We start from the raw sequence: 25,481 nt of genomic DNA, 5'->3' as shown, positions 1-25,481 counted from the left end.
AGGTTCCCTAGCAACGGCTACATGTACAGTGGGTTACTGCACGACCAGCGGCTCTTATTTGTCCTTTTTTCAGAATTTCTTGCACACACACACACACACACGTGTACACACACACACACGGATGCAAGCACACACAGAGAATCACAAGAAAGCTAGTCTCTAAGCAACAAGTGTTCATGATTTTACCTCGCATGATGCTGAAAATAGTTTGAAAGGCGGAGAAGAAAGGGTGAGGAGAACGGGAGTCAATGTTTTCATCTCGTACAAGAAAGGATGGAATCCCTTCTGTAGTCACACGTTTTAGATTTTCATTCTCTAAAAGGAGAGATGTCAATCTAAGTATGACTCATCTGGCTTGAGGAGTAAATTTGAAATAATGAATTGAAACAGCTGCAAATAATGGAGAATTTAAACTTGCTTCTTTATCTTCCCATTCTCTTCTCTTCTATTCTCTTCAGATCCAAGCGAAAGGTTCTGGGGCGTAAGGAGCCATCTGACTCCTTTGGCAGCCGCCAGAGCCTGGTATCCCCGGTGAAGCACAGCACCAGCGGTAGCGACCTCCGAAACCTGACCTTAGGCAGCAGTCAGAGGTCAAGCTCCCGCAATGAGAACTTCATGGCCCTGCTTCAGAAGAAAGGCAGCAAGTCTTCCAGTGGAGGGGCCAGAGTTTCTGCCATGGAGCTTCTCAAAAGCACAAATCCTCTGGCACGACGGGTCACAGAGTTCTCAACCACCACATCGACGACCGCCGAGGGAGGCGAGGCAGCACCCGGGAACAGCAAACCCAACGATCAATGAACAGGAGTATCGTTAACAGATGTTAACCAGGTCCGTTTGCTGTCAACAAAGCTACCAACCAATTCTACAACGTGCCACCCACTTCAGACGGGGCCATCCAACATGTCAAAACAGATCGCTCCAACTACTGATTGACCATTTGCACTGTCCAATTAAATTGGAGTACACTTTTGGACAAAATGGTCCCTCCCATGGTTGGAGCGCTGTTGTTCCCTGTCAAACTGGTCCCTCCAGGAAAGTGAGAAAGCTGTAGAGAACAAGGTTTGTTCTCACGATATTTTCGAAAAAATAGGTGGAGGCTCTAAGGTCTTGCCTCAACACTGCACCACGTTTTCCTGATTGGGAATTTTTTCAGTGTGGAGGCTGGATGGATCAATGAGTGGGTGGAGCAGATGCTGGGAATGTGAGGTTATACAGTGGATAGCTTTATTCCTGGCTCCCTCTGGATGACGGCAACACAAGTCCCTGATGATGACAATGGTTAATGTATCTGAACATGTAACCAGTTATACTGATCCAATACCAGAGGATCAGTAATCAAATTAATCCAAGAAATAGATGGAGTAAGATACAGAAGATGTGAGACTTTCAAATGATTCATCTACGAACCAAAACCCTACAGCACCGACACCTGCAGACCTACATGAACTGAAGGGTAAATTATTAATGGTGTGATGAGGCACCTGAGGAAGTGAATATTCCCTAAACCTTGGACATCATGGTTCTGTCTTCTTCTTCTATGGTAAATGCAGTTCCATAGCAGGCATCAGCACTGTCATTTTAAAAGGACAGAACATTCTGGTTTGAGCAGAGGAAGTGGAGGATTGACAAAGAGAAACCACATGGGGGCTTTTTGCCACCAAAGATGAGGCATGACGCACAGATTCTTTTGCTCATGCTATGAACATGAATGTGGACCTTCACGAAACATTCCACAGAGACACCCAGCAAATAGACAACATTTTGGAACACAAGCACTTTTTTTTCTTCGGCGTTGGAGGTCGTTTACACAACGCAGCCTTTGCATCGCTACATTTTGTTCTTGAGACGCTCGTCAGTCATTATTTTTTCAGTCTTTGTTTCAGTCAGTTTTTTTTTTGCATATATTTTTTTCCTACACATGCTTGATGGCCATATACTGTACATTTTCAGTTGGATTGTACTGTATGTATCATGTACAAAGGTAAATGTTACGCATCTATCAACGAAAATCATTTGCAGGCAAGACTAAAATAGTGTACAGAGCAGCAAACAGCTTGAACTACAAACTGCCCACACCATGGAGGGAAAACACACACTGAGTAAGGAGTAATGCCATGGAAGACAAGTGGAACAGACCTATCTACACAACTGTGTGTGTTCGTACGAATGTGTGCGCAGATGAAATCACGCCTGTGGAGTTTCTGTACGGAGAGCATGAAGCAGGCCTGGTTATTAAACAGGGTGTCTATTCATTTTGGTCTCTGGTGACGGGACCAAAGGACAAATACAAACTACAAACAGACCAGAGGGGACCTAGCGGTGCAAAAGTATGTCTGTTTGCACTTGTCGGTGTGTGTTCGTGTGTGTATAGAGGAAAGTGCCAAGAACACAGTGGAAGAAAGAGAGAGAAAACAGAGCGAGGGTGCATGTACATGTGCCTCTTCATGTATTTGGCATATTTGTGTGCGTCCTCACTATGTGTGTTTGTGTATTTGGACTCACACACATACTATTTGTGTGTGAATGTGTGTTTGCGTGTGCATCATCACCCAGTACCCGCACCTTTCTTGGGATTCGATCAGAACAACCTAAGCAGCCCTCCCCTTCATCCGCGCATTATGGCACCATAAAGATTCCAGAGCCCAAAGGTGACCTGGAACCAAAAGGATTCCGGAGTCAAGAGGATTCGAGAACGAGTGGATTACAGAGTCAAAAGCCTTCCAGAACCCAAAGGATTCTGGAATTCTGGAGTGAGGGACATTAGCCTCTACAGCTCTGACCAGAGACCTGGGAGTCTGTCCATCCGTCCGTCTGTCTGTCCGCAGTGTTGCAGAGTGACGTCACAGGGGCAGAATAGTTTCTGTTTGTGTTGCCCTCCTCCATGCACATTTTCACTCTCCGTCTCTTTTGTCTCGGGGGGGGGAGGTGGCGGTGCACCGCCCTCCTCCTCCTCGCCACTCGCTCCTCTTCTCCTCCTCCTTTCATCACTGCTGGAGCACACTCTCCATCTGCCTCTCTGCATATAGCATCATCGCTCTTTCTCTCTCCTGCAACCTCTCTTTTGGCACACGCTCTCCTTCTCTTTTTTTCTCATATATACTGCAACCTCTGTCTGTTTTTGTACATAGCACCACCTCTTTATCCCTTTCGCAATCTCTACCATCCTCTTCCTTCCTCTTTTTAACCTTCTCTCTATCCTCTCCTCCCTCCTTGACCCACTCTCGTTTTCCGTTAACCTTTGTTTGTCCCTCCCCTCTCTCTTCTCGCTCTCCCTCCTCTTCACCTCTCTCTCTGCATTCAGTCTATGCATCTGAGCTCGGCAGACGACACGACACCGGATGAATGTCAATGAATGACTGTTAAGAAAATAGATGCTGTGCTTAGCTTGAGAGTGCATAAAACATCTTTCTATCAGTGCTTACCTTCTGCCTTCTCTCTTTCTTGTTCATAGAGTTTTTATACTTTTTCTTTTCCTTCCTTTACGGTATCCGTGGAAGATGGAATTAACATGGGTGAATGAATGGATGAATGAATGAATGGATAGGATCTGTGCTCAAACGTAGAAGTAGGCAGAGTTTGAATGTGTTTTTGCATAAAGGACCTTGATTTTGGACTGAACGAAACGCCCCGTGCTCTTTGATCCTGGACCGAGCCTCAGTTCTGGATCACCGTGTGGACGGTCCGATCACTTTGGATTAGCAGCGGTTCAGCTCTAACACCTGACTTATCCCCTGCATGAATGGACCATGTAGAGGGAGGAGGGAACCTTTCATCTCCTGAATCCCAGGCGGCAAACTATCCCTCGGTGCTATTGAGTCAGAGCTCCCCCTATTGGATGGACATGCACACAACAACAGGAGAATTTTAAAAAACTCCATGACACACATCCTACAACAGTCCTTCAGGTATTCCATCATCCTGAAAAAAAAAGATCCGAATTTTAAAAATGCATAAATTATAACCATTTATGATGACTAGTCAAGTGACGCTTGTTTTAAATATTTAGTGAATGAAAAAAAGATAAACCTATAAAACTCTGTGTTTGTTTGCCTTGTATACTGAATTATGGGCGTGTTGCTGCAGCGCCTAGTGTGTTTTTATTTTATTTTATAATTATTATTTTTTTATTTCAGCTGCCTTGGTAGTACACACACAAACACAACCTTTGCTAAATCGGGACTTAACAACAGTAAACATGTAAAAGGGAGCAAATAAACAGTTGCCCAAATCAGCATTCACATACAGGTATACAAAGACAGTAAAGTGATATTTTTCCCTCGGAGAAATCACATATCTGAGATCAGATATGTGAAGGCGGGAAGTGTGGAAGGGAGGAAGAGAGGGCCACCACAAGACAATTATTCAAGCTAAACCCACAGATCTTGTTTGAACTACGGGAACAGAGTGGGAACAGAGAAGAAAGACACAAGTACAGACAGGAGGAGAGAACAGATGTGTTGTTTCCCCAAAACTGACAGGAACAGTTTCTTGTTAAAAACTCATATGTGGTGTGTAAACCAGACACACAAATGCATCTGAAAATATCGTGAAAGGGTAGATTATCAGACATGATGTTTCACTTTCAGCGTGGTCAGGATCAACAAACCATAGTGTTGTTTTATTTGTTCTGATGTAGACAGATGGCGGATATCTAGGTAAGGAGAGGTACAAACAAAGAAACATGGGTACACTAGTAAAAAAGGGTGCAATCCCTTTTGTAGGGATACGAGTATTTCTTTTTTGCAATTTTTACTAATATTTCTGAGACGCTGAGCGGCTAAAGAGGCAGAAATAATCTCATTGGTTGGTTAATCATTAATGGGCGGGGCCAGAGACCCTTACTGCCAACTCTGTGCCATATTTTTGCAGCTTTTTAGTTCTTCTGAAAGGCAACAACAAATTCACTGTTAACGGGAGAAATATGTTATCCCTCACTTCTTCCCGTTTGTATCATGGGAAAATCTTGTTCCTTAGTTCCACCCATCGGGGGATTAACAACCAATCAGATTATTCCTGCAGACAGAGCAACTTTGCCTCCAAGAAACTAAATTACCAATTTCTTAAATATGCTGACAGTATATTATATTGAAAATGACATTTCTATAAAGTGTGAAAAGAGAGCTGACAAGAGGAATATATTGAATATTTAATCCATTATCCCGTCTTTAGGAGGGAAGAGCCGGAGGAGGGGAAATCAGGTTGCGGGGCAGAGGTTTGATTCTGCTGAATGTGGGGATTACCACGCTGAAATTTAGACGTATTCCATCATCTTTTCCTTCACCTTCTCTCTCCCATCCTCTCAGCTGTCGTGTGACTCACAAGAGTAATCACGTTAAAAGCTTTTCCCTCTCTCTCACTCTCTCTTTTTCTTCACTGTTCACTGATAAAAAAGTATGGGAAAGCAAGAAAGGACAGAGTGCTGCAATCATTCCTTAATTAATTTGGTTTAATAGTACAGTCAGTCTCTGCAGATGCAAGCAGCCAAATAGCAACCTGTTGCTAAGAGACACAAATACAAGCCATGTAGGAAAGTTAGAAGTTAAGTTGGAGACTTGGCAGTGCTCGTTTTCTCTAAAGCCAACAGAAAGATCACAGTTTATGTGAATAAGCTAAACAAAGCTAAGTTTGTGTGGACAGTGTGTCGACAGTCATTTGTAAAGAATAATGAATAGAGCTACTACAATGAGACCAAATGCCGGAGCAGCATAAACAAATCAAACATCCCCTCAGACTTTAGACTCCAAAACAAATTCAACTATGAGTCATCCCAGTATTTGGAAGCTCGTACAAATATAATCTGTCAATAATAAAAATCACCACTACAGAAGTTAAAGCTATTATTTTACTACTTAAATCTACCACAATGGCACAAAAGCTTCTAAATACATTTTTACAACTGAACCTTTGAAGCAAAGGTTCATGGTAAGATTAAGAGAATGAAACATGAAATTTGCGGAAATTTGCGGAAAATTATTGTGTCCCAGGTTTCTACTCGTTAGGAACCCAGGGTTGCATCGGTTACTAACTTTTTAATTGTGTGGTCCAGCTTTATGAGAGAGTGAACGAGGGTGAAAAGCAACAGAGAGAGAGAGAGAGAGTGGCTGCAGATTTGGGCCAAAGAGCATCTTGTGTTTCTTTTAGGAGTGCCACAGGGATGAGGTTTACTGTGTTTGTACATCGCAGGGGTACCATGGAGTAGGCATGCTGCCCATCTCAGACACTGATGTCCTGTGGCGGTAAACCCCACCCTCCTGCCACTCCAAGCAAAGTAAAACAAACCCCCTCCAAGCCCAATTTAAACCCCACAGTTGGGGACTGTACAGGCAGCGTATAAAGACACAGAGATGATAATTAGAGAGACACAGAGAAAGAGAGACAGACAAAGTTATTGGAATTATTCTATTTTTGTTATTCCTCATTGAAAAAGACATATTTAAAGGAATATTCCGTGTATGTATTGAATAACCTCTGTTTCCCTGCCCCATCCAATGGTGTGATCTGTAGCTGCGAGGTGGCGTCACACACAAACGCTTCCCTCTGCAGCTATGCCAATGCCAATGTGATGAAATTATTATATCATTATAAATAAATTATTTTTCTTGCTTAAAAAAAAATGCTTTGTTTGTTTGCTTTCCCGTGTTTTGTTTGTGCTGTCTGCCCTACATGTCTTCAAGGTTGCTTTCTGAATTGGTATTAATGAGTTTCCCTGGAGAGGCAACCACACTATTGTTAATTGGGTGTTTCTGTTGACGCATTGAGGCATGAGACGGCAACTAAAGCCTCTCGATCCAAAGCTTAATCATTATTTACATACTTAAATAGTGTGTTAAATATAAAATCTTGACGTCCTTTTGTACAAATCTGGAAATTTTGAATCGTGCTGTTTTCTGCTGAGCTGACCTACGCTGGGTTTTACATTATATACAATCATATCACCAGTTTGGAGACTGATAATATACAAAAGTAGTTTTGGAGGATCTGTGGGTGAAATGTTCCTTTAGTGTGTGAATGCAGATCAATGCGGCACATGGTTTTCATTCAGAAGCATCAGTGAGCGTGCAGGTTTCCCAGCCTGGGATGAGTCTTCAGTTGTGTCTCCATTAAAAATGTGTGCGCTGTTCTTGCTGTAGGGGAAATGGCTGTTTTCATAATTAGCTCTGCTCATCTCCGAGACGCAGTGAGACAGTGGTTCACTCCAAAACAAACTCGTGTAATTACCTGCCCCAGTCTTCTCTGGGATCTCTCGCTTTGTGTGTGTGTGGTTGTGTTTCTGTCTTTGCGAGGACCAATCGGAGTTTCACTTCTTTAAAGAGCCATTTAAGGGCTGAGATGTGGTTTTAGGGTTCGAGTGGAATTAGGTTTAGGTCAGAGGTTAAAGGCTGGAAATGCATTATGGCTCATGGGGCTCTGCACAAGTGCAGCAGTGTGTCTATAAATGCTTGTGTATGAGTGGTGTGGACTCAGGTGGTCTGTCAAGGCTGTTTCATGTTCCAGCTCTGTAATGACATCCTCCCTGTTAATTGCATCCTTCCAATTCACACACACACACACACACACACACACACACACACACACACACACACACACACACACACACACACACACACACACACAGTATCTCTTGCTCCATGTCTTTTCACTATTTTCTTGTTGGGCTCTGGAGCCATCTACTGGATGAAGGATGTCAGTGTGACCTTCTGCAGAGTTTGAGGGAAATGCACTGATATGAAAATATGTGAAATTTTATCGAACTGTAACCGATCAGGTGAAACCTGTTTTGAGATCTTTGAACTGCACCAGTTAAACCACTGGGGGTCAGCAGAAACAGCATTTTCAGCTGCTGTTAAGTTGCTCTTTAAAGATGAAATGAGAAGATGTGGTGTTGGTGCTGAGCGGCTTTGGAGTCTTAGAAAAAATAACAGAGACCAAATATACGCTGGACCATCACAGTGATGATAACATCATATTTTAATGAACATGAATGGACCTCTAATACAGATAATGTGCCATAAACAGACTGAAATCTCTTTACATGTTAGATATTAGTAAAGGTCATGAACTGTAAGCGCTTTAAAGGTGGTGTGTGTGTGTGTGTGTGTGTGTGTGTGTGTGTGTGTGTGTAAAGGCTTGTTCAGCAGAGTGATTAGTGTAACAGCTTCATAATAAAATGCTTGAGTTTAATTACATTTTTCTCTCTCTCCACTGGCTCACATGCATACACAATCTCCTCTACGAACACAAACACACTCACAAATATTACATACACACACACACACACACACACACACACACACACACACACACACACACACACACAGACACACACACACACACACAGAAAGGGGAAGGCTCTCTCATCAGGGCCAAACTACCAAGCTCCACTCTTCCTGTTTCTGACAGTGGAAAGCACGCCATGTTATCTATGACACACACGCACACACACACACACACATGCACATTCATGACACACAGAACCACACAGCGGTGGCTGCTAGCACAGGAAGAGCTGACAGCAATCTGCAATCAACAGCGAGAGACCAAAAGACAGAAAGAGTGAGACGAGAAATTGGCTTCTTCTCATCCTGAAGGTGCGTTTCATGTTTCTCAACTCATATGTTTAGAAAACAAACAATAAAAGGGGAAGATGAGAGGAAAAACAAACAAAGAGACACTGATGATGAAGAGGAAGAAAGAAAAGTTTCAGTGTCATGAAGCAAAGGACAGAAAAAAGAAGATTAAATTGCTCTGGAAGGGCAAGAAAAATGAGAGGAAGTGGAACCAAAACAGAAAAAGGGAGGGACGAGGGACTGAAGTCATGTGGGAAGGAGGGAGAGGGGGAGAGCAGAGCAGGGGGGAGGAGGAGTAACGTCAAGTACAGAGAGAAGAAGTAGGAGAGAAGAGAGAAGAAGCAGCAACATTAGAAAGAAGGGAAGCAGCAGAGAGGAGGAGAAAGAGTCAGAGAAGAAGACGAAGAGGATTTTTAACGCTGTGGCTTTCGTAAAGATCTTGGCTGTTTGGAGTACCTGTGAGGGCGAGGAAGGGCACACACACACACGCACACAAACACACACACCTACACACACAGAGTCCTGACTAATGATCCTGCTGGATGGACCGACGCTGTTCACATCCACACTTCCAGCTGTGCACATAGGAGATCGACCTGTGCGACCAGACATGCATTTCTACTATGTGGTGGGTAACACATGGTCCTGCGTGCACGTGTGTGTGTGTGTGTGTGTGTGTGTGTGTGTGTGTGCTTATGTCTTTGCATGCGCCTGAGTGTGTTTTTGTATAGTGTTTCTTGTTGCTGTGTAACCACTACATCTCCATTTCTCTCATTTTATGTGGAATTTGCTGACAGGCTACAAATTTATCAGTGAAATGATGCTGTGGAAACTGTCCGTTAGAACTTTGTGCACTTTACCCATAAAAAGATGTAAGTTTAATGTGTGACAGACGAAAGAGAGAGAGAGAAAGAGATCAGAGATTAAACGAATAACTGTTCAGTCACAGGTGCTCTGTAGTTCTTTTAACACCCATGCTTTTATATCATCAAACTCAGCTGGAGCTGGATGTCTCAGTAATCCTAAATTATGCCTAAGAATAAATCTCAGACTTTGCCGTTACACCCAAAACCATCATTCCTGAAAATTAAAAAGTCAAATCACTTCTTACTTTAGCTGCGAATGTTGTAAATGCCCCCTTTGGATTCGGAATTAAGGCTCCACCTCTGTTAGTTTCATACTTGTGGTTAAAAATAATCATCATCCGACGGCAGAAATCCAAGAAAACCAAAAAACCCAATCAGCTGTTCCTTGGCTTGGTGCTTATCTATCCACCAAACTCGTGGAAATAAGTTATACAGTATTATAGAACGGAACAATAATAAATTCTGATTGCACATAAGAAGGAAGAAGCTTGTGATTCTTCTCCTTCTCCTCAACCGTTTATGCTTCAAGTATATATGGATATATTACTAATTCTTGGTAATGCCTCAGGTTAATTAGAGGAGATAGGTTTACTGGGAAACATCTTTAGACTAAGCTAAGTGTGGCACTGGAAAGTTTCAGCTTTGATCCACATGCATTTATTAGAAGGGAGATATCTCGTGTGCAGACGGTTTATCTTGATTATTTCTTTCCAGGTGCTTGAAACGAATCTGTTCTTATTATACCTGCAGTAAGTCGTGATAATAAGTCATTTTATTGTATTTATACTGCTTCCTATAAACTTTTCCTCTTAGTATTTCTTCATTATTTTAGCTGATGTTGTATACTTACCATGCAGACATGTTATAGCTCATATGTAGTTGGATAATGATAGCTGATACTAAACATTGCCTTCACGCCGTGGCCTGTTAAACCTCACTGTAATGTGAGCTGACTTTGTGTAGATTAACATTATTAATGGAGCAGAAACACAACTTCAAAAGTTGCTCCGTGTCTGTGAATGATGTGTGAAACTGTGGTGACAAATTTCAGTGTTGTGTTTGCATTTTGACTTCGAATCTTACGTAGTTTTAAATGCACTGAAATAACCAAGAACGGGTCTGAAAGTTTGCAGGCTGTGTGTTCAGTGGCGACGGTAGTTAAATGAAATGTCAAGGTTTGTGTTGTTGTTCTTCTCACCTCATGCACTAGTGTTGAAACCTGAAACATAAATGTGTGAAGTGTGTGAGCTTTGCAGGAAGGTGGATACAACATTACACTGAAACATAACACTTTACATGTGCTGGTTACTGTTTGTGAAGCACGGCTGCTCCTGTCTATACTTGCAGTGTGCATTAGGGTTCAGTAAGTTTAAGTGTGCGTTTGTGTCGGGCAGCTTAAAGGTTAATCAGTGTTGCAACACTTGTGATGTGTGATCTGTGTTTTAAGATTAGATTAGGACTCGTATCTTATTGAAATGTTTGATTCTAATTCTTGTAAATCCTCCGTGTTGTGTCATAGGGGTTTGATGATGCTCTTAGATGTGTGAGTCAGCACACACATTCAAAAGATCCTCTTTATTTATTTATTTATTTTTTTTACTCAGCTGCTGTTTCCTGCTTAAGTGGCAGATCGCGAATCAGCATGCCCAGACTTTGATTTTTAAGATATCATCCAGCCATGACGCTCAACACATCAAATCATCTGCTTCTGCTCCAGTTTCTGACTTAAATGTACCATATTTACCACTGTGCTCTGCTCATGGTGAAACAGTGTCGTCTGTTTTCTGCTGCTGTCAGCACATACATCCTCCCTCTGGTTCTTCTACCATTGAACTGTACGACTGTTGAGCAGCTGTAGAGGGAAGCCCTTTGGTTTTGGTTCTAGATTTGCATTTGAGTCACAGCTGAGTCACAGAGACGTAGAGCTGAGTCTTGAACTGAGACCTGCTGGAAATAAGACTTTACCCTCCAGACATGACTTCTGGTTACCAAAGCTATTTTTAACTTTTGACTTTGCATATCCATACTGTACGTATATCCTGAGCATTTTATTGTTAGACTGTTTTGACAGGACTTGGTCTCAGCTATCTGAAAGTTGTCCTAAACACAGCTTTGATTAGAAAATTATAACTCTCATGTCATTTTTGTGGTCTGCATGCATTCAGAGAGCTCAGAGAATTTGTTGTTTACACAGTTGGACTCATGACTCATGAAAACATTCAAGCCTCAAGCTTTCACCTAGTAAAACCCTATAAAAATGAACGAGACGGTTAAAGGCAGGTTCTGCTAAGCCACATGCCTTTGTGCATTTAACTGACCTGTTCTCCGTTATGTAACAAACACTACGACCGAAGCTTTGACAGGAAAATATTCAAATGCTGTCATCTTAATGGACGCTGTGGATGCTGGAAAGGGCTTCAGTCATTTGTCTCTGCTTTGTGAATTACCTGCAGAGATAATTAGATTTTTATTTAAAAAAAAAAAAAAAAGCTCTAATTTGGCAAAGGTTTTACAGAGAACTGAGTGCAGATGCATGAAGTACGTGCTTGTGCATGTGTAAGTGCCGACAAGTGCAATGACGTGGTCACTTCTTTAAGAAAGGGGATTGAAAGCCTCTGCCATCTGCTCTGGAGCATCAATTGGCCACAAATGACAAAACCAAGTCCAACTAAATCTTAAAGTTAGTAGCACATATTAACTCTCCCTCTCTCTGTATCTCCCTCCTGCTCCTTCCTCTCAGACATTACCAGACAGCTGCATCACTTTTCTCTCAAACTATTATTTCTGCATCTGCCCATCTGTCATCTCCTGTTTCGCTCTCAGCAGAACCTCTCTCTCTCTCTCTCTCTCTCTCTCTCTCTCTCTCTCTCTCTCTCTCTCTCTCTCTCTCTCTCGCTCCACCGCTTCCTCTGTCACGGTTTTGTGCAGCTTGTCTCAATCACATTTCTTGCTTGTCTTTTTGATTTATGAATCTGAGTCTGAAATGCTATTTTGCTCCATGAAGGAGCCAAATCCCATTAAAGTTCCAAGTATCTACCGTCTTGGGTCGTATTCATGGACTGGAAGCTGTGGCTTTGACCTCTGCACACGATGCAGCAGCCCGTTAAGCTGCTGGCGTAGGCTTTCATATTGTTGTTGTTGACAAAGTGAGGTGATTAAATGTCAAGTGAGTGATTTAAAGGTAAAGGATGTATGATGTTCTAGCAGTCTGTCCAGCTGTGGTCACTGCTTTGCACAGCGGCTGAAGTTTGAAGACTGATCTGAACCTTGGTCAGTAGCCGAGCGGCTCTAAAATCAGAAGTAATCTCATGGGCTAAGTTAAGCCTGATTTTGAGGTTTTGAGGAATCTGTGATTTCTGCCTCCACCCCCTGAAAATGGAGGAGAAGAGTTTGTGCTTTAAAATTTTTAGCTCTTGTGTGTCAGTGTGAGGGAGGGTGAAGAGTGGTGGTCTTTTGTTGTTATTGTTGTTGACTACATAACAAATGCAACTATTTTAGTCAGATTATCTGTTCTAAGATGAAAATCAGAAATAAAGCATCAAAAAAAAAAATAAAGCTTTGTTGTTTCCAAGGTCAGGAACTTAAAACCCCACCTTTATTATTTTATCACATCCTCATTATCATTATTTTTCCTATGATTTAGATGAACTGACCCTTTAATTCAACAGTAGCTCCCCGCCTCCTTCAGTGTCCAATCAGTTTAAAGCCCTCCTGCTTCACTTCAGCCAATCAAGTAAGCCTAACACCACCACATGTCTAATTCAGTAACACAGCAGCCAATCAGTGATCAGCATCATCCTCAATCAATCCAACTAGCTGCACCTGCACACAGGTGTCTCCAGCTCCAGATACTACACCACAGCCACCATCATCGTCTCGGATTAAACGCCACCACACAAGTCTTTCCTGAATGAGTTCGATTAATGTTCAGAAACAGGCACAGACGATAAGAGAGCAGGCTGATATGACAACAGTCGCACCACATTTCCTGTCCCTCTCTAATGTTTTATATATTCAAATAACCACATGATATCTCAGTTTGAAGTCTGGACTCCCCCGAAGAGCAGCGGTGATTCTGGTAAGAGTTTTGGTTTAATCTGTTCACATTAAGGTTTGCATGTGTTTGACTTTATCACAGTGAAAATTAAGAGTTTTTATAAGCCAGTATAAAAAATGCTCCTCTTGCATGAGTAAATGTTTCAGGTAGGAGTTTTCTCACAAATGTTTTTACCTTTGTTGCTGTGTGACGTGTTTGCCAAAGTATCTGATGTGTCTGATTTTGCGTGAGGTTTGTACTGAGCTCATACGTACTGGGAAAAGTATCTTAACAAATCAAATGATCTGCAGTCTGTGTGGAATTATGCGTTTGTGTGCAATGATTCCTTCTGCTGGTGCTGCTGCTGCTGAGGATATTGCCTAATGTCTTGGATGCTGCGTTTAATAATGAGCACCATGTGTCACTGAGGAGAAGAGGGGAAGATGCAGCTGAAGGCATGAAGTGGGCGAGGTGGAAGATTTAGAGGATGATAGGGAGGGTGGGTCATCAGTGATGACGGCTGAGAAGAAACATGAGAGTGTGACCCGTTGAGAGATGTTGTATTCGTTTGTGACCCCAGGCTCCCACCACAGCCTCCACCTCTTCTCCGGTGTCACCTCCAGTTCATCTCAGGTTTCCAACTGTCTCAGATAGAAAAATACACCCAGGGGAGTGAACTGTCCGTATCTACTTTTTACCATAACACTGTCTCTAAGAGCTGAATTCAACCAAAAGAAGCACGAAGGACTGTTATTCTCTATACCTGGGCACAATGAAAGTCGGTCTTGCTAAGGTAAGACTCCACGAAATTTGAGTTTTATTTTGAGCAGCAAGTAAACAATGTAGAAAATGTATGATAGCGAAATTTTAACAAGTAACAGTTTCAAACTCCCATAACACCTTCAATAAATTTGTGTTTCTTGACAGGAGAATATTCGCTTTTCTCCTGAGGTTTGGGAAAGTCATAGCTAACTTTTTTAAACCAGTAACTCATCATTGTGCTCAGTGTTTCCAGAGTTTGCTGTCTTTCTCTCCATGCATTCACACAATTTCACATTTTGCAATCACTAACTCATTTTCCGTGAAATGTGTTGGTGGTTGGTTTCGATTGCCCTCGCAGAGAAAACGTTTTCTGATCCAAACACTTGATAAGTTGATTGTGGCTGAGTTTTAAGGCAGTTTTGAATTCTGTGGTAAATAAGTATTCAGTGTTTTTGTCTGGTTGACTTCTTGTTTTTCTTGACCAGGTTAGATTTATGGGTTAAAGCATCAGGCAGGTGTTGTTCTTTATTGTCCTTATTGAAGACGGATGAGGGCTGTTTAAATCAGAGCACAGAAAAACTCCAGGAACACGTCGACCTCATGAATTAATTTCACTGAAAAATGGCTACCTTTACTGTGGACGGCAGTTCATTAATGTTTTCACCAGAGATAATCATTGATTATCGTGATGGCTATAAATTAATAGTGACAGCAGTTTGTTTTAGTTCATACATTTACTGGCGTCTGTTTCCTGGCATGACTTCTTCAGTACAGGTTTTAATAAACTTTTCAGGATCATCTGTGATATCTGAAAATGAAGATTGAGCTCCTTTTTTTTTTTTTTTTGCACACTTTTATCTTTAGTCCAAAGTCAGATGTGTGGGTTTGATTTCCAGCAGTGTTACCCTCCACCCAGTTTCCCATAATTTCTCACTGCTGACGATAGAAAAACAGTAATTGTGTTTTAACTTTTGTACTAATCAGTTCTCTCCGCTCCACACTCTGTTCCTCTCTCCGGTGATGCCTTCAAGGTGCTTCTCTGCATCTGGTGTATGCAGTCATCCATGTGTGCATGCGTGTGGCTGCATGAGTGGTCTGTGAGTGAGTGCCAGTGCCTTCAGGGTGTCCTCATAAACAGTCTTTAATCTCCCATCAGTCGTGCTTGGAGTTATATAACCAGCATTCAGTGGGTACTTCCAGCTGCAGGTTCAGTCTTCACTGCAGAACACAGAGAAACAGTCATTTGTTCTGTTAATGATCTTACCCCTGAAAGAACGTTATTTGGTCATGAAGTCAGTGTTAGCTATTATTGAGTAGTTTAATCTGTGAAATCTGTGTTCTTCCACAATTTACTGCTGGTGGTCATGTATTGGTGGCAATGAGTAGTTGCAAATGATGTTGACCTATCAGCCAATATCATTTTTATGACAGAAATGGGTTATCATTGATCATTGTGGATATGATATGAGCTGCCATGTTGCTGTACGCACTGGGCTCTGGCTGAGTTGTAACTGCAGAATCTTTGTGATCACTGCATGTGTTCAATCTGTATTTACTCTTCTTGCAAATTGGAAATAAATAAAATGTTTGCGAGATCTAAACCGAAACTTTCACTCATTTTTGTGGTCTTAGCGTGTTAAGCAGAATAAGAAAGGATTTTGTGTGTGTTTAATATGTGAAGGATATTCTGTGCTCTGAAAGGACTGTTAAAGCTTTTATGATTATTATTCTTTCAGCTTGTTTACTCAGAGGATTTTCTCACCACATGGAGAACAGAGAGATTAGTTGAGAGTTAGTCTCAGGATTCACACTGGTGATGCTCCTTGCCATGTGGCAGCCTGACAGAGCGAGGACTGTGGCATGCTTTGGCGTCCTGACCTGTAAGAAAAGCAGATTATCGTTTCACAGATTCTTGGTTTATTAACAATAAAACTCCCAAATGAACTGATCCTGCTAGCAAGCATTGTCTGTGCAGCATATTCCTCTGTGCCACAGAGATCCATCGTTTTCCAATTAAACTATTAAAAAACTCATCCATGAGCCACACTGTTGAGCTGGATGACACGATGACATGTCATTCATTTTGAGTTTATCCCACAGATGCTTCTGTAGATACGCTACTGACTCCTGAGCAGTTCCCAGCTGTTTAAGGGTCTAAATTATCACCATGATTTATAATGGAATGTTTTTAAAAAGACGTTCTTCTCTATTTGTGTGCAAAGTTCCTTTGCTTGTCCAAATCTAGGGTCTAAGAATAAAGTGGATTGTATGTTGTTCAGGATGTAAAGGCAAATTTGTAATATTGGTCTCTTTAAATGAAACTGACTTGACTGTAAAAGTGGAAGTTGAACGTAGAGTTGGGGAAATGGTCAATCAGTTTGTTGATCAGTAGCTGAAGAGACACTAATCATTCTCTTCTCCGGAAACGATGGATAACATCTGTGTTGTGCGTATTTTTAACTTGTGCATGCATGTGTTTGTGGATGCACGACACGGCCACTTAGATAAAACCCTGGCAACAGAACCACGTTTGCACGTCTGTAGAGGTGATTTCTGCATGCATTCCTGCGAGCGTGAAGAGCTTACCACTGTCCTCGTAAGACCTTTATTGAATTATGACAGGAAAACCGCAGGATTCCCACTTCTGAACCCTCAGAGTGTTTAGTCTCCATGTAAATCTGAGGCGAGGAGCAGGAAAGAAAACAGTGGAAAATGAGGAAAGTGTTTCCATCTTTTTTCCCTCCTCCTCCTCTCTCACTCTTCTGCTCTATCTTTGTGTTTATATTGTGTGTAGTGAGTCAGAAATCCAGTCGTTAGAGAACCAGACCTACTTTTACTTAACTCCCACAAGGAAAAACAGAGAAGTGAAGAGAGACACTGTCATTCTGTCTGTTCACATATATCCATCTTCATGTGTACACCCCTCTGCATCGGCCCTGCCAACTCTGTGCACGTGTCAGCGTTTAGACTTCGTGATGGATCTTCTGCTGGCCGACAACAAACGTCAGCGTGTGCCTGATTTACTGACATCTGAGGCTGGAGGATCGTTCTAGACCTCAGCTCACACGGCAGGCTGTCTCTGACGCTCCCTGACAGTAGTTTAGCCATGTCGCTTCGGGCCCTCAGCCAGAAGCATCACCTGGGGAGCAGTAAGGCTGAGGTGCCCTTGAATACATTGGGGAAAAAATTGTTGGCATTGAACAGAATCTTTAATTTGGCAGAATTGTCTAATAACATTCCTAAAGTATAAGATTGACATTATTTTATCTTTTAATCATCAACAAATTCCTTAAAGAGACAAAAACCCTCAATCTTCCAGGTTTTCTATGTGACATAGCTTATGCCTCTGTGCCACAGACCTGCATTACCGTCTGAAGCCAAATGTATAAAACAGATGTGTAAGTCATGTGTTTGACAACGGAAAAAAAATATACAACTCAGGGTTAATTTACTTAGTCTTCATCAGTAAGATCCATCTCTATGATCACTGACGAAATCCACCATGAATGTTGGCCCAGGAAAGCTCCGGTATAGTAAGAGACGTTTGAGAGGCTCGAGCTGTTTGTAAATCATGTGTTTAAATCCTGCCTTTAGTAAGCTGTGCTCACTAAACTGTACTGGGAGCAGTTTTCTTGGTTTTAAGAAGATTTGGTCTGGCCTCAGTCGTTCCGCGTTAAAGTTGTCTATTCAAAATCCACTTTTTAATTTGACTGGTGTTACACAAGCAGTAGGCAACTTGTCAAAGATGGAGAGCGGACAAGAGTGGTACTTTCCACGAATTCCCTCTGAGAGACGGAATGAGAAGTTGTTGTATTTAGAGTCAGTGCAGAAGTTAGTTTTTGCATATGTTAAAAGGCATCTGGAAAACATTGTAAATCACTGGCAGCACCTGAGTAAATAACCTAGTGAAAGAAAAGAAGGGAGATGAGACAAGTCAAAAACAAAACAGTGAATTTCATTAATTGATATCACGTGGCAGTGTCAGCTCGGAGGACACAGGATACGTCATTCTCCTTGTCAGAGACAGCGGGGCTCCATCATCAAAGCCCTCGCTGGCATTTTCCACATTTCCTGGCTATTCCCTGTGGAGGAATCCCTGCCCCAGAACGGTGCCCACATCCCAGCACGGCTTTCATCCTAAGATGGATGCTCATGTCCGGGGTTGGTAGGATCAGAGCTGTCACCACCATGACACTTCCTTTCACCTCACAGCCTCATCTTTGTTATGAGTGGTATCTAATCACATGGAACGCTTTCTCTGTGGGCGATCATAGTTTTATAGTAATTTAGGGAGACAGTGTAGAAAGATATGAAAATTGCAGATAGTTAAAAACTTGGCTGATGCTTATACTCTACCGTTATATAATCCCCTGTTGTGTCTGTGTGTCTAAACCGTCCATCAGATAGAGAAATGTGGACGATACAGCCGTGTCCGTCCTAACTATGATTTTAATTGGACATAATTTAAGCTCATAATTGGAGATTTCAGAGATTTTCCTTCATTTCTCTCTCTCTCCTCATCTCTCCTCTGTGAGTAAGTGTGGTGGGTGTTTAAGTGTGTGTATATGTGCGGGCATATGTGTATATGTGTTTGTTTTTTTGTAAGTTGTTCAGAGAAAGATTGACAGTTATAAATCAGGTCAAGTGTGTGTTTGGGATTTGTGAGCACAGCCTTTATGTTTGTCAAAGACAGGGTTATATGCATTGTTGACGTGTGTGTGTGCGTGTGTGTGTGCAGCTCTCTTCAGCCTCCTATAATCTGATCAGCTCTGTATTACTGTGGTATTTCTGGAGTTCAAAGGTCAGTCTGTCCTTTGTGTTGGTTGGTATTGTAAAGGGCCAGTACACAAATTTTTACATCATGCAAATAGCATTTGATAAAAGGCGGCATGTTATATTTTCTCTGTACATTTTGATCTCAGTCCTAATTAGCGTATCGATTCCTATAGATTATTATTATCTGATGTCTGTTCAGTGAAAGAGGCTTCTGCTACGAGTGAAAGCCAAAGAAATGAGTTCCCTTCCCCTGGATTTGGGGTTTGCAGGTCTGAAGACACTGATGAAAGAGAAGCTGTTTTACATGCAGCAGTGTTTCCTAAAAACACATGAACATGCTGCTTGTTTGTGCTGTCCTCTCTGCTTTTTCCCTTCTCCCCCCCCCCAACCTCTCCTCTGGTTTGTATCACTGTCGCAATAAATAAAACAAGCTAGGAAAAGCACAGAGGATCAAAGCGGGTAAAAAACAAATGCCTCATATGAACTTACAGGGAGTAAATGCTGTCTGACAGAAATAAAACGTAGCGTTATACGCTGTCATGCTACAGTGCATCTCCACAACAACAAACGTATGTTGTACAGCCATAAAAGCAGATGGCGATTGGATCATTTCTCTGTTTCCTCTGAGGGGCTTCACCACGGTGAGCAAAAAAGAAGATGTAAAACCTCGTCTAGTGACAAGAGAACAAACGAACCTGCCGCTGATTAATGGCTCCGTTTCATGTCAACAAGCCACACTTTTTTACCTTGATGTTTAAAACAGGCTGGTTCTTTTAAATTACATAATGCAAGTATTTCCTCTGAAATGCACAGCAGTGACCTTGCAATAATCATTTTGAAGTGAGACATTCTTCCTGTAATCTGATTTTTTTCTTAAAAAAAAAAAAAAAAAAAGCATTTAAAAGCAAAAATCCGGCTAATTTTGTAAGAAAGGTCAGTGTGGAATTTTGACGATTATCTAATAAAGATAAAATAGCATCTGGTTTGTGACGTTCCGGCAGTGAATCAGTTGCTTTGTGTCCTGGTCAGGGTCATAATCTAACATCTCAAACTAAAAGTTGGCTAAATGCTTCAGCAGAAATCACGTGACACTTGGATTTTCAGTCTGTTGTGGATCCTTGTTTTGATTTTCCTCCACAGGCTCTAAATCAAAGTCGAGCTACTTTCACTTTGTTTCATGACAAAACACAAAAACCAGAGATTTTTAAGTGTTTGGAGAAATGGCTGATGCTGTTGTGTTTTCTTTGGGAGGACATGCTCCGGCAAAGACGAATGCATACAGATGCATCATCTGAGTATCAGAGGGAACAGGAATCTGTTCAAGATGTCCGATACATGGGGCCAATCCAAATTTGCAGGCAGGCACATATTGTACAGACACACAGAGAAACAGTATATTCTGTTTCTGCTGTGTGTCAATAAACAGCTATGCATCTGCAAGAACATGATTTTGATGAACACGTTCATTATTATGTTGAATTAAAACACAGAAAGGAAACATAACGTTATGATTATGTGCCTTTTCTTTCGGGGAGAACAGTATGAGAGTGTGACTGCTTTGATATATTTTTTCCCTGAGCCAGATTCCCCAAAGTGTTCTTCAAAATAAGATCATGTCTTTATTCTGTCGACGTGCAGCGTTGATTTTACGAGTAAAGACTCCTGAGAGACGTGATAACAACCTGTCTTTTAAACTGCAGGAGGCAGAAAACATGAATCGCCTTTTTACAGTTTGGGATTTTATTTACATGAGTTTTATACATACTCTGTGTTCGCCTCGTTTTCTTATCTCTGTCTCTCTGGTCCTTGTTCTGTGATCATGTTAAGGAGAGAATATCTTGACTGATGTGATATGAACACAGTTTGAGTTGTAAAGCAAGAACACGAGAGGAAGTGATCAGAGAAAAAGTGTTCGGCTGACATCATCATCATCAGACGAAATCATGGTTTGTTTTCAGCAGGAAGTCATGGAATCATTGCAGTGCACTCAGCACCACGGCAGCAGGAACTAGGAGAGGAGGCTGGAAGCTGTCAGACAGCGATGGTGATGATGATTGTGACGATGGGTGTGGTCATGAACGTCCTGTTTAGAGAAGAGAGAGACAGAGTGAGAAACACTTATCGATGTCCTCGCTGGAATCTTGTTTCCTCTGTCTGCGCTGGCATTTCCTCTTTTTCCTTTTTTTCAAATCCTCTGAGAAAAAGACACCAAAAGATGATGGAAAGACAAACGGCTCTACACTGGTAACGAGCTGGAGAAACAGAAAATGTAAATGGGACCATCATGGAGCTGCCACGGAGGTGCTATAAATGCATATTTGGTCAAAACTGAGTTAAGACCAGAATCTGATCTTTAACATCTGTTTACATACAAAAGTTTTTATGAATCAGATATGTTTAATTTCAGTAGAAACCGCATGTAAAAAAACAGTTGCCAGCAAGGGAGCCACTGCTAACCCATAGATAGAGAGACAGAGCTGATCAGGTATCTGCTGATCTGTGAAATGCTCTCTGGTCATCCTGTACATGGTAAATGCAGTCATATAACTCTGACTCACCCAGTCTGGCTGTCACTGAGGGGACAGTGGTTCCTTATCTCATAACCTTTTCATGCTTCTAACTATCTGCTGATAAAGAAGGACTCTGCGTCCTCTCCAGTCTGGTCCTTCTGCAGGAATAAAGCATAAAGGTGAATGAGTAATGCTTTTCATCTCTAAGTAACCACTATCAGATGAATTATGGGAAATCGGATATTAGCTGTGTACTCGGACCTGGCTGCTGCAAGCCATTACATGATATGGGATTTTTATTTATTTATTTTTTTTTAAATCAGTGAAATAAATGATCACTCGGAGGAAATAAACAAAATGAAGTGCAGAGTAAGTGAAGTCCTTAGCTGCTCAGCGAGCGTGTTTTTGTATGTGCTTCATCATGCATACAGCAGAACTTGGCTGGATGCTCAGTCACGTAGCAGCATGGGAACAGTGATCCACAACCCTCAGTGCGGGTAACTTTATATTCAAAAGCACCACATTTACTACTGCCCCAGGTGTGTTCTGCTGCTATAAATATCATCGTATGTGTGTGTGTGTGTGCAACAGCTTCACTGTCATGCACACATCCAGTCAGGAGCTGGTGTAAAAAGAGTGCAAGTAATTACATCTACTCCTGTTACTGTAATGAGTAGCTTGTAGGTCGGTAATTTTACAGGTGTTATTAACTGCAGGTGTGGACGTCAGTCGGTTAAGGAGTCGTCTGACAACTTTGTGCGCTTTGTTGTGCAACTTCTTTGTGCCCACATAAACACAATCTGGATTGATAGTTCTAGATTGAACTCTGTCCTCTCGGCCTTTGGGAATATCAAACTGCATCAAATTTAATGATGTTTACTCGCACTCTTGAGTGCACGTCTAAGTTTCGCTTCAGGTCTATGAGCACTCCAGTTTTACAGTTTGTGCTTAAACTCTACTTCTTATCCAGACTCATTTAAACCTGCTGGAAAAGGAGCTGGGACCATGTTTTTTTCTGTTTTGCTGACAAGGTGAAGGAGTACATGAGAAAGTCCTTCTGCCTTTTAGGCTTTAAAAAAAAAAAAAAAGATTGGATTATCTGAAAAATGCACTGTCACGAAGCTTAACTCCAGGCTGCTGTTCTTCAGCCCTGAGAAGTCTGATATGCTGCAGATACAGTGTTGTTTTAGACTAACTCGAAAACAAAGAATAATGACTCGTTTGTTTCTCTGTGCATCTGTTGTCTGTTTTAGTTGATGTTTTAATGAATGAATCCCTTAATCTTGTTATATGTTGTTTAGACTGTAGGTGGCAGTGTAGTCAGTGAAGTTAACACAGTGTCCTGACATGGACATCCTGCGTCAGCAGTGTCTATTACTGTGGGTGTGTGTTGCCTGTTCATCATCCATCCTGTTTTTTAAGCTGACAGTCAGAGTCAGCACATGAGCTTGAGGACATGAGACATGCAACCGTGCAACTCAACACATGACCTTTGACCTGGAAATGTATGGCACCGTTACAGGATGTTGGCGAGATCAAAGACGATAGAAAGAAACCGGAAGAGGAGACGGAGAATGAGCTGACACACCGACAGGCGTATGATATCTGTGAGATCAATGGAAAAGGACAGGCCAGGGGTCAAAGGTCAAGATTATTTCTACTGTAATAAGCACATTTCTCTCAGTGACCATGTTCATACAGTAGGTGATTAAAGGTGTGACGCACTGAATTTACAACAGATATGTCTCAACCATTAGAATCTCATTCAAAGTGCAGGCAAGAGAAAACTCATCATGGAAATGTCCACCGGTGACAAATCTGTTAAAACATCCTGTGGAAGTGCGATGTCAGAATAAAAGCTAAGACCAAAGTTTGCATCATTTTCAGTTTACACCCAAATGTTTTTCTGATTTCAGCTCCAAAAAGATCCAGAATGACAGGATGTCAGGATGACAGGAATCTTTCTTTTACAGTTTAATTTTATGTCGCTTTGTTTTTGTTTAGTCTTCATTCTCTCTGTGTCTCCAGCGCTATGTTTATTTGTGAAGCTTCCCCTGTGCTGCAGCTGTGTTGTCTTAAAGCGACTTACAATAAATAAAGAAACAGCTTCTCTATCCTTATTATATGATCAGGGTCATGAAATCTGAACTCTGTTGGAGTTGACCCCCAGAGGTCAAAAGGTCGCAGTGTCATCCATTTTAGCTGCTGTTGTTTCGGGCCACACAGCTGGAGTGCTGACGGACATTTTCCAGGCGTGTTCCGTCTCTCTCACACGCACACACACACACACACACACACACACACACACACACACACACACACACACACACACACACACACATAGGCCTCTGCACAGCTGTGGGAAGGAATTGTGCAGGCTGGAATTTTCCTGCAGCATTTTGTCAATTAATTGATTAACATAACACTCAAACACTCAGACTCCAGAATTATCCAGCTGCTGAGTAACAGCATCCATCCCTCCATCCATCCATCCATCCATCCATCATGGTGGACGAGTGAATCAGATCTTGGCTCCAGTAGCTTTAAAATCAAGTTGGAATATCATGATAGCAGCTCTGCTTTCTAGCTGAGTAGCAACATGAAAACACAAGAATAGAAAGAAGTCCAGAGCTCAGTTGGTAGACTCCTCCTCCTCCTCCTCCTTTCCCCCTCATTCCTTTCTTTTCTTCCAATTAAACACCTTTTTTCTTCACTTCCTCCTCTCCTCTGCCACTCCTGTTGTTTTTTTCTCTCTCTCTCTGAGCGTCACTCTCCTCTGTCCTTTTTATAGAGCTTTTATCCCATCGTAATCCTCCACCCGCTCACATTCTCTCCCTCCTTCTCCTCCTCTATTGCTCCTTCTCTCTTCCTCTATTCCCTCTTTCTCTCCTGCCCTTTACCTGCCTTTTCTTTCCTTATTAGCTTCCTTCTTTCCGTCCTTTTCTCACACCCTACACCCTTTACTCTCACTCACTTTCCACCTCCTCCCATCATTTATTAGCTCCTTTTGTTGCTCCCCATCTCATTCCTCTTCTCCCTTCCTCTTTCTCCTTTCTTCCCTTCCCTTCCTCCTCCCTTCCCTCTTGTTCTTCCTTCTCTCCCTTCTTTTTTCTTCTTTACTAACATTCATAATTTCCTAACATCCTAACTCTTCCTTTCTTATCTCCTGTATTTGATACTTTTCTTGCTCCCTAACTTGTTCTTTCCTTCCTTCCCTCATACACCTTGTTTGTTTTCCCTTCTTTTCTTCTTTCATTTTCTTCATGACCCTTTGCTTAGGTTTTTCATGTCATATCTATTTTCTTTCCACCCCCCTCCCCACCTCCTTAACTCCCTCGTTCCTTGTTCATATCCCTGTTCTCTCCGTCCTGAATTTCCTCTCTCATTGCTTCCCTCCATCCTTCCCTCCTTCTGTTGCTCTATACTTCCTCATGTTCCACCCTCTCTCCTCTCATCCACCTCCCTCTTTCCTGTTTCCTCCTCCATCCAGCTTCCCCTCCCTTTTCCCTCCTTTCTTTCTCTCCTCCCTTCTCTCTTGTGTTTATGTTCTCGGCTCCTGGAAGTCAAGTCAGTAAGCGACGCTCCTCCTGCTCCTCCTCCTCCTCCTCCTCCTTCTCCTCCTCCTCTCCTAATCTAACTCACTTCCCAGCCCTCCCCAACCTTCCCCTTCTCGCTCTCTCTATCTTTTACAGTCTGTCTCCATCTCACTCACTTGCTACTTTGAAAGCTATTCAGCTCATTGTTGAGATGCATTTATGTGTCTCACCAAAGTCTGGATAAACGGGGCTGAGAAATCTGCAGGGACTGTTTGCAGGGGATCTTAATTGAGAGTAAGTGACACCCAGACTTTGTGTGTGTGTCTCAGCTCAGCATGCTGTCTGTCTTCTGTGTGACTTTAATGCTTACAGACTTTTCTGTCTCATTCAGTGTCAGAAATTAGATGAATGAGTGATTTATGCAAAAA

General features: G+C 42.0%; 2 protein-coding genes across 7 annotated transcripts in view; both read left to right on the top strand.

The window, feature by feature from the left end:
• The window catches only part of nhsl2 (NHS-like 2), a 107,454-nt gene extending 87,057 nt beyond the window's left edge, over positions 1-20,397 (top strand). For 2 of the 3 annotated variants that reach the window (XM_041030845.1, XM_041030846.1), the window contains exon 10: positions 459-6,604. In XM_041030845.1, coding sequence (XP_040886779.1) covers positions 459-798 — 340 coding nt within the window. In that variant the 3' untranslated portion in view covers positions 799-6,604. Of the gene's footprint in view, positions 1-458; positions 6,605-15,504; positions 15,508-20,384 lie in introns of those variants that run through there. The other variant, XR_005893064.1, reaches the window with a different exon arrangement.
• Positions 8,548-25,481, top strand: part of arhgap36 (Rho GTPase activating protein 36) — a 41,005-nt gene continuing 24,071 nt past the window's right edge. For 2 of the 4 annotated variants that reach the window (XM_041030848.1, XM_041030847.1), the window contains exon 1: positions 8,902-9,195. In XM_041030848.1, the coding sequence (XP_040886782.1) occupies positions 9,097-9,195 (99 nt within the window). In that variant the 5' untranslated portion in view covers positions 8,902-9,096. Of the gene's footprint in view, positions 8,589-8,901; positions 9,196-25,171; positions 25,348-25,481 lie in introns of those variants that run through there. The other 2 variants (XM_041030850.1, XM_041030849.1) reach the window with 2 other exon arrangements.

Source organism: Toxotes jaculatrix, chromosome 23 (assembly GCF_017976425.1).
Source record: "Toxotes jaculatrix isolate fToxJac2 chromosome 23, fToxJac2.pri, whole genome shotgun sequence".
NCBI classification, from domain to species: domain Eukaryota; kingdom Metazoa; phylum Chordata; class Actinopteri; family Toxotidae; genus Toxotes; species Toxotes jaculatrix.
This window is presented reverse-complemented; position numbering and strand designations above follow the sequence as displayed.